General features: G+C 38.3%; 1 protein-coding gene across 1 annotated transcript in view; it reads right to left on the reverse strand.

Annotated features, from left to right (window-relative positions):
• Nucleotides 1–19,119, reverse strand: part of BMPR1B (bone morphogenetic protein receptor type 1B) — an 82,980-nt gene that overhangs the window by 29,519 nt on the left and 34,342 nt on the right. Inside the window, exons 4-5 of the mRNA XM_003410395.4 lie at nt 6,747–6,843; nt 5,505–5,643 (exon numbers count right to left, since the gene is read on the reverse strand). Of these exons, the coding sequence (XP_003410443.3) occupies nt 5,505–5,643; nt 6,747–6,843 (236 nt within the window). The remainder of the gene's footprint in view (nt 1–5,504; nt 5,644–6,746; nt 6,844–19,119) is intronic.

The raw sequence follows: 19,119 nt of genomic DNA on the forward strand, positions 1-19,119 counted from the left end.
TTTCTGGTTTTTCTGCAAGGTGAACTTTCTGTATTATATTCTCAGAAATCATTTTTTGAAAATTTGATTGCATATATAAAACATCTATAAAATATAATAATTCCAAAAATAAAAATAATTATTTCATGTAAACTGGGTATAACTGAATGTATAAGAACGTATAAAGTATAAAGAGTTAATCTCTATTCCATCCCTGGATGGCACAAACAGTTATGTGCTTGACTTACAAGCTGAAAAGTTGACAGTTTAAACACACCCAGAGGTACCTGAGAAGACAAGCCTGGCAATCTGCTTCTGAAAAGTAATAGCCTTGAAAACTACATGGAGCAGTTCTACTTTAAACATGTATGGTAGCCATGAGTTGGAATGAGCTCAACGGCAACTAACAAAAACAACTATCTCTACTTCAGAAACGTCCACTTATCCAGTCATCAGATATCTGATAGTCTCTAACATTTAAATCTATACACACACAAAAAACCCATCACCGTCGAGTCGATTCCAACTCATAGTGACCCTATAGGACAGAGGAGAACTGTTCCATAGGGTTTCCAAGGAGCAGCTGGTGGATTTGAACTGCTGATCTTTTGGTTAGCAGCTGTAACTCTCACCTACTGGTGCCACCAGGACTCCATGGACAGATTTGGACACTGGAAACATGTAGCCTTAATTTACGTAGCTGTAAATACAGCTCTATATCCTCTCATATGTCCCTGGGTTACACACACACACACCCCTGCATAAAAAACATACTATTCAAAATAGTTTGCCTAATAAGTCTGAGTTAATATTACAATTGGAAAGGTTTCACAAAAGATTTCTCTTTAAGAGGATTACATTTTAATTATTTATGAATTTACTAAATACTTTGTTCCTTTGTAAGGTAAAAATAACTGTAATAAAATACTATTCACTGAATACATACTATATGTTAACATGCTAGGCATCTGTCTCTCTGTATGCATGCACACACACATACAAACACATGACATATACATGTGTGTATACACACGTGTGTATGTATGTATGTGCATATGTGTATATGTATTATTTCATGTATTAACATATGGAGTCCCCGGGTGGTGCAAATGGTTAATGCGCTCAGCTGCTAACTGTAAGGACAGAGGTTGAAGTCAGTCCAGATGCACCTCAGAAGAAAAGGCTGGTGATCTGTTTCTAAAACATCAGTCACTGAAAACCCTAGGAAGCACAGTTCTACTCTGACACATATGTTGGTTCAATGAGTCAGAGGCAACTCAACAGACAAATGGTAAGATTAGGTTGGCAGGTAGGTACACAGGTAGGTAGGAAACAGGCAGACAGAAGGCAGACAGAGACAATACAAAAAAGATAGATGGGATGGATGGATGGATGGATAGATAATAAATAGAGCACATTAGATATAGATAGGTATACAGACACACACAGGAGCCCTGGTGGCACACTGTTTAAAGTGCTTGGCTAGTAAGTGAAAGGTCTGTGGTTAGAACCCACCAGACGCTCCATGGGAGAAAGATGTGAAAGTCTGCTTCTGGAAAGATTTACAGCGTTAGAAACCACACAGGGCAGTTCCACTCTGTCCTACAGGGTCACTATGAACAGGAATCGATGTTGATGGCAATAGGCTTTTTTTCTGTTTATAGATATAAACACAAATATACACATATCACTACCTGAATTCTTAGAATGATATTTCTTCCTTTGCGGAAGGAAAAAAAGGGATATCCTTTTTTTTTATTATAAATGAGAAGGTCCAAGATTAAAAGACAGATATAAATTCATTTGGTAAACACTAGATTTAAGCATACATTTATATACAAAGTTCCTCTTATGTCAATAAATAAGAAACCAATATTAAAGTGAGACATTCACTCATATAATAATACATGGAGAGACTACTGCACACTTCTGCATTATCTTAGAAATCAAATCTGAAATATTCAGACTTTGTCTTTTTTACCAAAGCTACCACACTGAGTTTTTAGAGTCTTCCCTCCCACTAGCATCTGGTTCACATATCACAACTGCTAAAGCACAGACTCCAGAGCAGATCACCTGGGTTCCAATCCTGGCTTATCTATCCACTAGCTACTTGAACTCTCTGGGCCTATGTTCCCTGGTGTGTTATGTGGGGATATATTTCTAGTATCACCTCATAGGGTTACTATGAGGATTAAATGAGATCATATTCGAAAAGTCTTAACAGTGTCTGACCAGGAATGGAGCCCAGGTAATCTAACTCGAAAATCTGTATTCTAAACTATTACATAATATGAGCCAAATGCTATCTTTTGTATCTAGACTTGCATGTTTCTATGATGCTGAACAGGTTCCAGACTAAGACGGACTAGGAAAAAATGCTTGGCGATCTACTTCTAAAAATCAGCCAATGAAAGCCCAGTGAATCACAATGGCCCAACCAGTAATGGATCACAGTAACGGATCACAAGACTGAGCAATATTTTGTTTCATCGTGCATGGGGTTGCCATGAATCAGGGCACTAATAACAACAACAAGATTACAGAAACAAGATAGCTTTTCCAAAGATATTAAAACTAGGAGCTAGAAGTTTTTAAAACAACTTATTATCCTTTCTATGAGTCAGGCAGCAGTGCTGGGGGTACAAAATGAGTAAAATGTAGTTCCAACCTTAAAGAAGTCTCAGTTCCAACCTTAAAAAGGGCAAAAGACATAGATACACTAATACCAATTATAAAATTATTTTAAAATGCTATTTTAGTAGTAAAAGCAAAATGTTGTGATAGCATCAAAATGGGCAAAGAACCTGAATAGACATTTCACCAAAGAAGATATTCAAACGGCCCACAAGTACACTTTTCGTGAAACGGTCAAAGTCATTAGCCATTACCTGTGCCATAGTGTTGACTGAGACTCACAGCAACCCTATAGCACTGAGTAGAACTGCCCCACAGGGTTTCAAAGGCTGTAAATCTTTACAGAAGCAGACTGTCACATCTTTCTCCTGTGGAACAGCTAGTGGGTTCGAACTACCGACCTTTTGGTTAGCAGCTAAGCACTTAACCACTGTGCCACCAGGGCTCCTTTTCATTAGCCATTAACCAAAAACCAAACCCACTGCTGTTGAGTAAAGTTTGACTCATAGTGACCTATAGGACAGAGCAGAACTTTCCCATAGGGTTTCCAAGGAGTGGCTGGTAGATTCCAACTGTTAACCTTTTGGTTAGCAGCCAAACACTTAACCACTGTACCACCAGGGAGATGTAAATCAAAACCACAATGATATACCATCTCACCCCCATTAGAATGGCAATGGTTAAAAAAAAACAGGTGAGGGGGAACATTAGGTGAAGGCAAGGCTGTGGAAAAACAGGAACCCTCATCCACTGCTGGTGGGAATGTAAAATGGTACAGCCACTGTGGAAAATGCTTGGTGGCTCCTATCTTATGACCCAGCAATTCCACTCTTAGGTATACACCCAAGAGACCTGAAAACAGCAACGGGAACAGACACGTACACACCAGTATTCACTGCAGCACTATTCACAATAGCCAAAACGGGGAAATAATCAAAATGTCCATAATCGGATGAATGAATAAACAAAATGCAGTGTGCACATACAATGAGATGTTACTCAACCACAAAGAGAAAGAAAGTCCTGGCGCAGGCTACAATACAGATGAACCCTAGAAAACATTATGCTGAGCAAAATAAGTCACTAAGGAACAAATGTTGTTAGGCTCTCACTTAAATAATCAAATATATAGAAACCAAAAGTTATTAGTAGTTACCAGGAGTGGGAGAAAGGGGGAAAGAGGGAGTTTTTGCTTAGGGTGCATTGGGTTTGTATTAATGGTGGTGGAATAATTTGGAAGAGGATGGCAAGAACAGTTGTACAACCTGAAGAATGTAATAACATCATTAAATTGTACATGTAGAAACTGTTTGGAAAAAAAATGTTATGATAGCTGAAAACGGGACTGGCTCAGTCTGGGGTAACTGGGAAGTCAGCACAGAAGTAAAATGTGCGCTAGGGCTTCAGGGATACGTCACAGGAACACTCCATAAAGAAACTGCACTGGCAAAGAAATGGACTTTAAAAACATAAGTTGTATTTAAGAAACAATTACTTCAGGGTGATTCTAGAGCTCAAGGAGCAGGTAGGGGAGAGGTGGGAAGAGAGGCTGGGCAGACAGTGTGGGTTTACAAACCATACATGCCAATAGAGGAAAGAGAAGCCACAGTACTACTGGGTATGAGAATGCTTTTATCCAGGGACGTAAAATAATAAACTCATTACTGTCAGGTCTATTCCAATTCATAGCAACCCTACAGAACAGAGTAAAACTGTCCCATAGGGTTTCCAAGGCTGTAAATCTTTAAGGAAGCAGACTGCCACATCTTTCTCCCGCGGAGCAGCTGATGGGTTCAAACTACAGACCTTTCGGTTGGCAGCCAAGTGCTTTAAACACTGTGCAACAAAGCGCCTACATAATAACATCAAAGATTTTAGAGACATAACTGCAGAAATGAAAAAGATCGGTTGGAAGGGGGGAAACACTGAAAGAAGTGAAATTAGTTTCAATTAAAAGCATGAGCGTCTGTTTCATCAATATCAAAAGAAGTTTTATTATTTGTAATTTTCTTTCTTTTAATGTAGGATACTACAGAGATTTTAAAATACAATAAATAATATTGGCTACATATTAATTTCATAATAAGAACATTTACCAAAAATTAGAAACAAAAAAACTTTTAAGTACCATCAGTTTGGTCCTTATAACTCCTTCACACATTGTTTTCTGGCTGGTCTTAAAAATGTTACTTTTAGTACTAAACAAAAGGTCAGCAAAGGAATCAAGTAAATAAGATATACAAAGTCAGAACCAGAAAATAAAGATTATTAAAGGAAATATTTATTATTAAAGGAAATATTTATTATTAAAGGAGTTTATTAAAGCAAATATTTATTATTAAAAATTCTGTTTTCATTCTATGTCCCAACAATTTTTTTTTTTTTTTTTTGGTGATGGCATGGTCTATAAAGGTACCAAACACTTTTCCAATTAAAGCAAGTGCCTGGAATTATGCATATAATTTTTCTAGGTTGGCAGTTTTGACCATCAGAAAATTTTCCATTCCTCTTCTGAATGGAAAAGCCCGGACTTCACCCTGAAACATAAACCTCACAGCTGAAACACAGCCTTTTTCCTTTGTAGAAGCAGTCGGTTTTAACACTTTTGACTTCAAATGCCAGGCCAATATGCTGTAATGCAATCCTTGCAGAAAACACAGAAAAGATGGTTCCATGTTTAATGATTTTTAATCTGCTCTTTATCAGAACCCTAACCTCCCCACCCCCTTATATGTCAAAATATTATCAGGAAGCCTTGCATCTGAGATCTGATGTCCAACTGTCTGCACGGAGCTTTTTCCCTGTCCAGTAAAAAGACACTCTGTATTTCCTGACGTTTCCTTTCAGAGGCTATTTATTTTAAATTCTAAGATATGTTGTTCTCCTACCAGCAGAGGGAGCCCTGATCCACTTCCTGAGCTTTGAGACTGTTCAATTAAGTCTCTCAAGGATTCTCCAGGAGGAATGTATGTCTCATCCTGTTCTAGCCCAATGCTATACCGAGGTCTGGTTTCTTGTCTTTTATACCTAAAGATAGAAAAAAGAAAATAATTTTAGTCAGTGGAATGCAGTGATAGATGTAAAATATTGCAGATAAAACAGTAATCATAGAAGTTTTTTTGTAGCACAGAAATACCAGATTAAATGCTTAGGTATTTGCTACCCTCAGTTATGGTCTCAAAAAAAAAAAAAAGTCAGAATTATTTTGCTAAGATGTATTTTTTTTTTTAAACTCAACTACATCTTTTTACTCAGTCTCATCCATCTACAATTTGTCTTTTCTATTCCTTTAAATTGCATATATCCAAGCAGACTATATTTTGTTAGTGTTTTTATATAGTTCTAGTATTCACTCCCTAAAATCTTTCCCTTGAAAGCTATTAATCTATTAAAGATGCAATTTTTCTTATTTACAAAGGACATTAGAGTTAACTCCTGTAAGGTAATGTATAAGGAAATAACACAAATGAAATAAAATTAAACTTTTTGTCAAAATTGCAATATATTCCATTAGAAATGAACTTACTTGAATCAACTAATCTATCCATTTGAAGAGTAGTATTAGAAATATGAGTATTAAATTGTTCAAAAGGCAAAGGATCTGAGTTTAAAAGGTCCTTGATATTTCACAAACTAGGAAATAAGTTCTTAGATGACAAAAAGTAATTTTTAACTAGCATACTTAATAATAATGTATAACTGAACTGGTTTTTAAAGTAACTTATCTACAAATTATCTTTACAATCTTTCAATATAGAGGGGGAAATTTTTAGCACATGAAATAAGAAATTACTAGCGCTAACTTCAAGAGAGCCATTACTCTGCTTAAAATCGAACCTCAGTGGCAACCAGTCCCTGAATCCCCTAACTACCCTAAATTCCCTAGGGACGAAATTTATCTGTGCGGTTTTAATATCTTAGGCAGAAATGAGCTACATATCCATTTACAACTTCACGGGGGCAAATATTTATCAATAGTAACTGATGTTTTCAGTTAAATATAAAATCTAATTAGGTTAAAGAAAGCTGTGGTGAGAAACATCACTGGGCAAAAGCAGGTGAAATATATAAAGAAGTATAAGGAAGATGCCTCAAACTCAGAATTCTACATCCACATGTTAGAAACTTACCTGAAGTAACAGAATAAAATGATAAAGACCAAGAGCAAACTACAGACAGTCACAGATATCAGTAAAGCCTTGTGGTGTATAGGTCCATCAATAAAGTCTGAAATTAGAAAGAAAGTAAAGGAAGTCATAATACGGAGAATATTGTCACTTAAAAACTAGGAAGCACCCCTTTCCTAAAAGTACTTCCTAAGCTCCACAGGCAAGAAGCAAAAGGTACCCTTAACATGCTATTTGATATGATAAGGTGAAACTATATACATATACTCATAACTAAACAGTTTGACTAGCATGAATCATCATTCCACTGGGCACTTGTTTCATGGGCACAGGTTTAAGGCATATATTTCTTCCCCTCTGGAAGGGACAGGCTTGATATCTGATAAAACCACAGACAGGAAAAACGTAAATGACGGAAACCAGACCAGTTGCCGTCAAGTTGATTCCGATTCACGGCAACCCCAGGCGTTGCAGAGTAGAACTGTGCACAGGGTTTTTAATGGCTGTGACTTTTCAAAACCAGATCATCAGAGCTTTCTTCTGAAGTGCCTCTGGGTGGCTCTGATTCACCGCCTTTATTCGAAGTGTTTTTTTTTTTTTTTTCTAACAATCATCCCAGATGATGTTTTATGCAGGTGATTTTTGGAACATTATTGGAGAAAACTGGCATAAAACCAGGTGACCTACTTATTCTACCCAACCCCAAAACCCATTGCTATCAAGTGGATTCCAACTCACAGTGACCCTGTAGGACAGAGTATAACTGCCCCATAGGGTTGCCGTGCTGTAAATCTTTACAGAACCAGACTGCCACATCTTCTCCCACGGAGCAGCTAGCGGGTTCGAGCCTCTGACATTTCAGTTAGCAGCTGAGCACTTTAACCACTGCATCACCAGGGCTCCTTGACTTATTCTGGCATCAGCACCTTTCTTATTAAGGTAACCATACGCTCTTGAAAGAGTTATCACTGTTATTTAATTTTAAAGGGTATTACTGTAACTTAGGACTTTGGTTACTACGGACAAAAGAGCGTCCAACCAAGCTTCAGTCAAATATATGTCAACATAAGCATATTGGCTGGGAATCTTATCCCATTCATTGTAATTTTTTTTTCATTCAAAAGTACTATATGTCCCATGAAGAAAATCTAGGAAGGACCAACTAAAATACATAAAATCACTACCACCTCACTACTCAGAAAAACTGACTACATATTTTTCCGCATATCATCTCAATGAATAAAATTGTTCATGAGCAAAATATTTTACAAAAATAGAATAATATATATTGATTTATAACTAGATTGTTTTCACATAATATTGTGAAGTGGTTAAGGGCTCAACTGCTAACCAAAAGGTTGACAGTTCAAATCCACCAGCCACTCCTTGGAAACCCTATGGGGCAGTTCTACTCCAACCTATATGTTCCCTATGAGTTGGAACTGACTCAATGCAAACAGGTGTGTCTTCTTCTGTTTTTTCCAAAACAACAGGTATTTTTCTGCAACATGATTTTTAAAGACTACATCTGCTCCCATAAAGATTACAGCCTTGAAAACCCTATGTGGCAGTTCTACTCTGTCCTACAGGGTCACTATGAGTTGGAATCAACTCGACAGCAAGGGGTTTGGTTGTGGTATGGTACAATATTATACACGGGTATATCTGAATTACATAGCCACTCCTGTATTATTTGATTTCCAAGATTTTGCTATAATAAATAATACTATAATGAATATTCTTAAAAAAACATCTTTTTGTACATCAATGACTATTTCCTTAAGCTTGATTCCTAGAAGTAGAATTACTAGCTCAAAGAATATATACGTTAAGGTTTTTCATACGTATCATCAAATTATGCTTTAAAAGATTTCAACGGTTCCTTTTTCATCATCACTGTGAACATATGTTCCTTTTACTTTGAGATAATTTCAGCCTTACAGGAAAACTGTAAGGATAAAGAACTGCATACGCCCTTCACCCAGATTTTTGTAAGAGAGACTGACTTGATTTGTAAACTTTCACTTAAAGCACAATAAAAATTAAAAAAAAAAAGAAGGGCGGGCCAAGATGGCGAACTAGATAGACGCTACCTCGGATCCCTCTTGCAACAAAGACTCGGAAAAACAAGTGAATCAATCACATAAATAACAATCTACGAACCCTGAACAACAAACACAGATTTAGAGACGGAAAACTAACAAATACGGGGAAGCAGCGATTGTTTTTGGAGCCTGGAGCCAGCGTCCCAGTCAGGTAACCTTGGCGCCCGATTTAGGGCAGGGCCCAGGGGAGCTGACGGTGCAAACAAGGGCGCAGCCCTACCCCCTGAACTCACCCCGGGAGGGGGCCCAGCCGGTTCGCGTGCGCGGCGTGGCGACGCAGCCAGTGGGAGAAGTCCCCGGGAGGCAGTGACTGGTCTTGGAGCTGCAAGAGCAGCGTCCGAGCTGGGGAATCGTGCCGCCGGGCATTTGACTGGGCGCTGTCAAGGCACAAGCACGAGAAGCTGCTCCACTACCCTGAACTAACCCCGGGAGGGGGCCCAGCTGGTTCGCGGAGGTGGCGCGGCGACGCAGCTGGCGGGACGAGAAGTCGCCGGGAGACAACGACTGATTTTGGAGTCGGGAGTGCACCATCCCAGCAGGGGAACCTTGATGCTGGGCGTGGGACTGGCATCAGAGGATCTGACCGCGGCTTCAGTGGGCCAGATCCCTGGAGGCAATCTCCACACAGCCAGCACACATAGGCGACACGCCCCCTCGGGAATCTCAGATAAAATAGTCATTCCAAGCAAGACAAGCAACTCTGGCTATATTCCGAGGTGCTACTCTCCTATCTCTCTGATCCCTCCCCCACCCTCCCCAGGCAGCTTCATTAACATTGGAATTTCCTGAGCCAGAGGGTGAATGGCTCCAGCTCCGTGGAGGCTCTGCTTACCCCCCCCCCCCGCTTTTTTTTTCCTTTGGTCTTTTCCTAACCCACTCTTCCGGCCTGAGAAAAGGAACCAAGAAAAACCCAGGGACCAAAAATCCACCCCTAATTAGACTAAAAACACAGAACCAGCTACAGCCAAGCATATATGATCCAAAGCTCAGACTTTCATCCTTACAGGGAACAAGGTGGCGGTTATAAACCAAAGGCAGTTCTGATAGGGATCTGATTGCATTTTTTTTTTAGTGGATTTTCTGGAAAAACTAGTTTCCCAGTGATGGCTCGGAGACAGCAGTCCATATCAAACCACATAAAGAAGCAGACCATGACAGCTTCTACAACCCCTCAAACAAAAGAATCAAAATCTTTCCCAAATGAAGATATAATCCTGGAATTATCAGATACAGAATATAAAAAACTAATTTACAGAATGCTTCAAGACATCAGAAACGAAATAAGGCAAACTGTAGAAAAAGCCAAGGAACACACTGATAAAACTGTTGAAGAACTCAAAAAGATTATTCAAGAACATAGTGGAAAAATTAATAAGTTGCAAGCATCCATAGAGAGACAGCATGTAGAAATTCAAAAGATCAACAATAAAATTACAGAATTAGACAACGCAATACGAAGTCAGAGGAGCAGACTCAAGCAATTAGAATGCAGACTGGGACATCTGGAGGACCAGGGAATTAACACCAACATAGCTGAAAAAAATCAGATAAAAGAATTTAAAAAAATGAAGGAACCCTAAGAATCATGTGGGACTCTATCAAGAAGGATAACTTGCGTGTGATTGGAGTCCCAGAACAGGGAGGGAGGACAGAAAACACAGAGAAAATAGTTGAAGATCTCCTGACAGAAAACTTCCCTGACATCATGAAAGACGAAAGGATATCTATCCAAGATGCTCATCGAACCCCATTTAAGATGGATCCAAAAAGAAAAACACCAAGACATATTATCATCAAACTCACCAAAACCAAAGATAAAGAGAAAATTTTAAAAGCAGCCAGGGAGAAAAGAAAGGTTTCCTTCAAGGGAGAATCAATAAGAATAAGTTCAGACTACTCAGCAGAAACCATGCAGGCAAGAAGGGAATGGGACGACATATACAGAGCACTGAAGGAGAAAAAGTGCCAGCCAAGGATCATATATCCGGCAAAACTCTCTCTGAAATATGAAGGCGAAATTAAGATATTTACAGATAAACACAAGTTTAGAGAATTTGCAAAAACCAAACCAAAGCTACAAGAAATACTAAAGGATATTGTTTGGTCAGAAAACCAATAATATCAGATATCAGCACAACACAAGGTCACAAAACAGAACATCCTGATATCAACTCAAATAGGGAAATCACAAAAACAAATTAAGATTAATTAAAAAAAAAAATGCTCATAACAGGGAATCATGGAAATCAATATGTAAAAGATCACAATAATCAAAAAGAGGGACTAAATACAGGAGGCATAGAACTGCCATATGGAGAGTGATACAAGGCGATATAGAACAATACAAGTTAGGTTTTTACTTAGAAAAATAGGGGTAAATATTAAGGTGACCACAAAGAGGTATAACAACTCCATAACTCAAGATAAAAGCCAAGAAAAACGTAACGACTCAACAAACATAAAGTCAAACACTACGAAAATGAGGATCTCACAATTCACTAAGAAAAACGTCTCAGCACAAAAAAGTATGTGGAAAAATGAAATTGTCAACAACACACATAAAAAGGCATCAAAATGACAGCACTAAAAACTTATTTATCTATAATTACCCTGAATGTAAATGGACTAAATGCACCAATAAAGAGACAGAGAGTCACAGACTGGATAAAGAAACACGATCCGTCTATATGGTGCCTACAAGAGACATACCTTAGACTTAGAGACACAAACAAACTAAAACTCAAAGGATGGAAAAAAATATATCAAGCAAACAACAAGCAAAAAAGAAGAGGAGTAGCAATATTAATTTCTGACAAAATAGACTTTAAACTTAAATCCACCACAAAGGATAAAGAAGGACACTACATAATGATAAAAGGGACAATTGATCAGGAAGATATAACCATATTAAATATTTATGCACCCAATGACAGGGCTGCAAGATACATAAATCAAATTTTAACAGAACTGAAAAGTGAGATAGGCACCTCCACAATTATAGTAGGAGACTTCAACACACCACTTTCGGAGAAGGACAGGACATCCAGTAAGAAGCTGATTAGAGACACGGAAGACCGAATTACAACAATCAACCAACTTGACCTCATTGACTTATACAGAACTCTCCACCCAACTGCTGCAAAGTATACTTTTTTTTCTAGCGCACATGGAACATTCTCTAGAATAGACCACATATTAGGTCATAAAACAAACCTTTCCAGAATCCAAAACATCGAAATATTACAAAGCATCTTCTCAGACCACAAGGCAATAAAACTAGAAATCAATAACAGAAAAACTAGGGAAAAGAAATCAAATACTTGGAAACTGAACAATACCCTCCTGAAAAAAGACTGGGTTATAGAAGACATCAAGGAGGGAATAAGGAAATTCATAGAATGCAACGAGAATGAAAATACTTCCTATCAAAACCTCTGGGGCACAGCAAAAGCAGTGCTCAGAGGCCAATTTATATCGATAATTGCACACATACAAAAAGAAGAAAAGAGCCAAAATCAGAGAACTGTCCCTACAACTTGAACAAATAAAGTGAGCAACAAAAGAATCCATCAGGCACCAGAAGAAAACAAATAATAAAAATTAGAGCTGAACTAAATGAATTAGAGAACAGAAAAACAATCGAAAGAATTAACAAAGCCAAAAGCTGGTTCTTTGAAAAAATTAACAAAATCGATAAACCATTGGCTAGACTGACTAAAGAAATACAGGAAAGGAAACAAATAACCCGAATAAGAAACGAGAAGGACCACATCACAACAGAACCAACTGAAATTAAAAGAATCATATCAGATTATTACGAAAAATTGTACTCTAACAAATTTGAAAACCTAGAAGAAATGGATGAATTCCTGGAAAAACACTACCTACCTAAACTAACACATTCAGAAGTAGAACAACTAAATAGACCCATAACAAAAAAAGAGATTGAAACGGTAATCAAAAAACTCCCAAAAAAAAAAGCCCTGGCCCGGACGGCTTCACTGCAGAGTTCTTCCAAACTTTCAGAGAAGAGTTAACACCACTACTACTAAAGGTATTTCAAAGCATAGAAAATGACGGAATACTACCCAACTCATTCTATGAAGCCACCATCTCCCTGATACCAAAACCAGGTAAAGACATTACAAAAAAAGAAAATTACAGACCTATATCCCTCATGAACATAGATGCAAAAATCCTCAACAAAATTCTACCCAATAGAATTCAACAACATATCAAAAAAATAATTCACCACGATCAAGTGGGATTTATACCAGGTATGCAAGGCTGGTTTAATATCAGAAAAACCATTAATGTAATCCACCACATAAATAAAACAAAAGACAAAAACCACATAATCTTATCAATTGATGCAGAAAAGGCATTTGACAAAGTCCAACACCCATTTATGATAAAAACTCTCACCAAAATAGGAATTGAAGGAAAATTCCTCAACATAATAAAGGGCATCTATGCAAAGCCAACAGCCAACATCACTCGAAATGGAGAGAGCCTGAAAGCATTTCCCTTAAGAACGGGAACCAGACAAGGATGCCCTTTATCACCGCTCTTATTCAACATCGTGCTAGAAGTCCTAGCCAGGGCAATTAGGCTAGACAAAGAAATAAAAGGCATCCGGATTGGCAAGGAGGAAGTAAAATTATCTCTATTTGCAGATGACATGATCTTATACACAGAAAACCCTAAGGAATCCTCCAGAAAACTACTGAAACTAATAGAAGAGTTTGGCAGAGTCTCAGGTTACAAGATAAACATACAAAAATCACTTGGATTCCTCTACATCAACAAAAAGAACATCGAAGAGGAAATAACCAAATCAATACCATTCACAGTAGCCCCCAAGAAGATAAAATACTTAGGAATAAATCTTACCAAGGATGTAAAAGACCTATACAAAGAAAACTTCAAAGCTCTACTACAAGAAATTCAAAAGGACATAATTAAGTCGAAAAACATACCTTGCTCATGGATAGGAAGACTTAACATAGTAAAAATGTCTATTCTACCAAAAGCCATCTATACATATAATGCATTTCTGATCCAAATTCCAATGTCATTTTTTAAGGTGATAGAGAAACAAATCACCAATTTCATATGGAAGGGAAAGAAGCCTCGGATAAGCAAAGCATTACCGAAAAAGAAGAAGAAAGTGGGAGGCCTCACTCTACCTGATTTCAGAAGCTATTATACAGCCACAGTAGTCAAAACAGCCTGGTACTCGTACAAGAACAGATACATAGACCAGTGGAACAGAATTGAGAACCCAGATATAAATCCATCCACGTATGAGCAGCTGATATTTGACAAAGGCCCAGTTTCAGTTAATTGGGGAAAAGATAGTCTTTTTAACAAATGGTGCTGGCATAACTGGATATCCATTTGCAAAAAAACGAAACAGGACCCATACCTCACACCATGCACAAAAACTAACTCCAAGTGGATCAAAGACCTAAACATAAAGACTAAAACGATAAAGATCATGGAAGAAAAAATAGGGACAACCTTAGGAGCCCTAATACAAGGCATAAACAGAATACAAAACATTACCAAAAATGACGAAGAGAAACCAGATAACTGGGAGCTCCTAAAAATCAAACACCTATGCTCATCTAAAGACTTCACCAAAAGAGTCAAAAGACCACCTACAGACTGGGAAAGAATTTTCAGCTATGACATCTCTGACCAGCGCCTGATCTCTAAAATCTACATGATTCTGTCAAAACTCAACCACAAAAAGACAAACAACCCAATCAAGAAGTGGGCAAAGGATATGAACACACACTTCACTAAAGAAGATATTCAGGCAGCTAACAGATACATGAGAAAATGCTCTCGATCATTAGCCATTAGAGAAATGCAGATTAAAACTACGATGAGATTCCATCTCACTCCAACAAGGCTGGCATTAATCCAAAAAACACAAAAGAATAAATGTTGGAGAGGCTGCGGAGAGATTGGAACTCTTATACACTGCTGGTGGGAATGTAAAATGGTACAACCACTTTGGAAATCTGTCTGGCGTTATCTTAAACAGTTAGAAATAGAACTACCATACAACCCAGAAATCCCACTCCTCGGAATATACCCTAGAGAAACAAGAGCCTTCACACAAACAGATACATGCACACCCATGTTTTTTGCAGCTCTGTTTACAATAGCAAAAAGCTGGAAGCAACCAAGGTGTCCATCAACGGATGAATGGGTAAATAAATTGTGGTATATTCACACAATGGAATACTACGCATCGATAAAGAACAGTGACAAATCTGTGAAACATTTCATAACATGGAGGAACCTGGAAGGCATTATGCTGAGCAAAATCAGTCAGAGGCAAACGGACAAATATTGTATAAGACCACTATTATAAGATCTTTAGAAATAGTATAAACTGAGAAGAACACATACTTCTGTGGTTACAAGGGGGGGAGGGAGGGAGGGAGGGAGAGGGTTTTCTACTGATTAATTAGCTGAAAAGAACTGCTTTAGGTGAAGGGAAAGACAACACTCAATACATGGAAGGTCAGCTCAACTGGACTGGACTGGACCAAAAGCAAAGAAGTTTCCGGGATAAACTGAATGCTTCAAAGGTGAGCGGAGCAAGGGCAGGGGTTTGGGAACCATGGTTTAAGGGGACTTCTAAGTCAATTGGCAAAATAATTCTATTATGGAGACATTCTGCATCCCACTTTGAAATGTGGCGTCTGGGGTCTTAAAAGCTAACAAGCAGCCATCTAAGATGCATCAATTGGTCTCAACCCACCTGGAGCAAAGGAGAATGAAGAACACCAAGGTCACACGAGTCCAAGAGACACAGAGGGCCACATGAACCAGACACCTACATTATCCTGAGACCAGAAGAACTAGTTGGTGCCCGGCCACAATCGATGACTGCCCTCACAGGGAGCACAATAGAGAACCCCTGAGGGAGTAGGAGATCAGTGGGATGCAGATCCCAAATTCTCATAAAAAGACCATACTTAATGGTCTGGATGGGACTAGAGGAATCCCGGCGGTCATGGTCCCCAAACCTTCTGTTGGCACAGGACGGGAACCATCCCCGAAGACAATTCATCAGACATGAAAGGGACTGGACAGTGGGTGGGAGAGAGATGCTGATGAAGAGTGAGCTAATTATATCAGGTGGACACGTGAGACTGTGTTGGCATCTCCTGTCTGGAGGGGGGATGGGAGGATAGAGAGAGTTGGAGGCTGCCAAAGTTTTCACAAAAGGAGAGACTGGAAGGGCTGACTCATTAGGGGGAGAGCAAGTGGGAGTAAGGAGTAAGATGTATATTAACTTATATGTGACAGACTGACTTGATTTGTAAACGTTCACTTGAAGCTCAATAAAAGTTAATAAAAAAAAAAATCTTCCTGATGGTCTTGGAAAAAGCAGTTCGTGAACTTGACCACTATAGTATGTGTCCAAAAAGCTGTTCAGGCTTTAACAGAAACAGGAATTATATATAATTATCCACATGTATGAAAAGCGTTGCTTAGTAAAGTTCGAAAATAATTCATTGGCTCTTAAAATTAAGCAGGCTAAAACTGTACGTGATGAGTTGTCTTAGTAAACTTTGTCCTCCATCCCTCCCTTCTTTAGGTTATATGCTAAGTTAACAAGAAAACCAAGGTGATCACAATACCTCAGCCAATGAAATTGTACCTGGTGGTACAATGGTTAAGCACTTGGCTGCTAATCAAAAGGTTGGAGGTGCGAACCCATTCAGCGGTTCTGCCATAGAAAGAACTGGTGATTTGTTTCCATAATGATTACAGCCAAGAAAACCCTATGGGGCACTCTGCTCTGTCACATGGAGTCACTATGAGTCAAAAATCAACGTGGTGGCACCCAACAACAACAACGTAAGTGCAATTCAATGTTTTTATACATATAAAAAAATATTAGTTTCAGCTCAGTAGATTCCAATCCATGACAACCCCATGTGTGTCAGACAGTAGAACTGTGCTCCATAAGGTATTCAATAATGGCTAATTTTTTTAAAGTAGATCTCCAGGCCTTTCTTCCGAGGGGCTTCTGGGTAGACTTGAACCTCCAACGTTTTGGTTAGCAGCCAAGTGCTTAACTACTTGTACCATCCAGGGACTCCTAAAACCAAACCAGCTGCCATTGAGTCTATTCCCACTCACAGCAACCCCATAGTTTACACATATACTGTCATACAAGCACCATTACACACACACATGCAAATATTGTTGCTGCAGATATTAGCTTAAAACCCATTTCCAATTTTAAGGGTAACAAAAGTAAAAAGCCTACCCTGCACAAATCCAAAGGGAATGCTAGATACTCACTCAATAAAGACTAGAATATAGAATACTTCTTCATTCCAGTGATTTAATTTTACTAAGCCTTTCAGTCTCACCACCGTTCACTTTCCACGTAAATGCAAACTACACCCTGAATTGCAAGAACTATATATTTATAACTCATTATTTCTGATGTATGAGGACAAGACCAAGCAGTGTCTAATGGATTCTCTCCTTTAGATGATGCATTTTTTTTTAAGACAAGCATTTCCTCCTCCATGTTCCTTTTCTTTACCCCAATAACCCTATTCCCTGAAACCTCATCTACTGCCTCCTTGTCTTCTGTCATGAATAGGTAGTCCTTATCAATAAACCTTTTGTTTCTGTTGGTCACACTGGCCGTGTTTTAATCTGCCATTACCTGTGCTCAGAGCACTAACAATGTAAACATTCAAGCCACCGCCAGGGCCTTGGAAAGGCAACACTACCAGATGACTATCAGGAAAACAGCAGAGCCTGCTGTTCTCTCCAGGTCACAGATTTCTACCTGGGCTGTCAGTCCAGCTGCTCAGGGAGGTAGAACTGAGAAGTCCCCCGGGGAAGTCTGGTTCACTCTGAGAGGCAAGTAACAAGAGGAATCATACGTGATTTCCTAACAAAATAGCACTCTGTCACTACCTGTCTCCTCTCTGGTAATTAAGCGGTTCGTAACTACTTAAAATGCCAGGGCTTTATTTACCAGGTCAGCAGGTGGTTAATAATTTCCATAAGAAATCGAAGATAAAGTTAAATAGCTAGAAATAATCTTGGGAATACCACTTGTCCAAAGACCTGTTCATACGTGTTCTCAGTGTCATAATCATGGATAGATCAGAAATTATCTTTTTTATTAATATAGCACAAAATACCTGTGAAACCTGTGAGGGCCAAACTCAATAACACTGCCGTATTTTTCCAGCTCTCACAAGTTTTTTGCCTTTGACAGACTGTAGTCTTCTACTTTTCTGTGGCTATTAGTGGAAAACATTTGAATTTTCCTTCTCTGACAGGTTTCTGCCTTACACCGGTTCTGGATTTCACAGGTTTTACTGTACCTGAAATCGTATTCTTGTCAGATGTTTTTTAATCTACTTGTATAATTAATTTATTTCCTCGGATATTGGAATTCTCTTATGGTAAACCCTAGAAATAAATTCTCTATAAAAAAAAAAAAGACAACATTCTCGTCTTTTCCTTGAATAAAAATATTTGGGATTACATTACCTTACAACAAAGGTTAAAACAAATTTTTCATATTCACGTAATTGTGCCCAATGAAAAAGAAAAAGACTACCTCTAAATTCCTTACATCTTTCTCACATACAAACTTAAGCTGAAATTGTAAAACAGGAACTGAATAATTCCACAAATGTTAAGACTACAGACTCATGTATTAGCTTATATCACTATGAATATAATGTATGTCTCGGAAGGAAAATTCTGACACTAATCTTTGCATGTAGAGGGCCAGCAAAAAAGCGGAAGACCCTCAACGAGATGGCCTGACACAGTGGCTGCAACAAAGGGCTCAAGCATAACAATGATTGTGAGGATGGAGAAGGACACGGTAGTGTTTTATTCTGTTGTGCATAGGGTTGCTATGAGTTTGAATCAAATTTGGAACCAACTTGAGGGCACCTAACAACAACAACAATCTTTGCATGCTGGACATTACCATATTTTTAATCCGTCTGTTTTGTGGAGGATATAGGAGATGTTTCACTGGTTAAATACTTATTATTTGTACACTTTAATTCAAAATTAATTTGTAATCTCTAAGGGGCAGCATTTGAAAACAAATCTGTAAACTGTTATGAATTTTTTTAAATCAAGAAAAGAAATAAATAACTTTTACCTTTGGAAACCTTGCATTATAATTTGTCTTAAAATACATACACGAAATAAACATATTTCAAAACAGAATTTTATTTCTGATACAC

The sequence above is a fragment of the Loxodonta africana genome, chromosome 5 (genome assembly GCF_030014295.1).
Source record: "Loxodonta africana isolate mLoxAfr1 chromosome 5, mLoxAfr1.hap2, whole genome shotgun sequence".
Classification (NCBI taxonomy): Eukaryota; Metazoa; Chordata; class Mammalia; order Proboscidea; family Elephantidae; genus Loxodonta; species Loxodonta africana.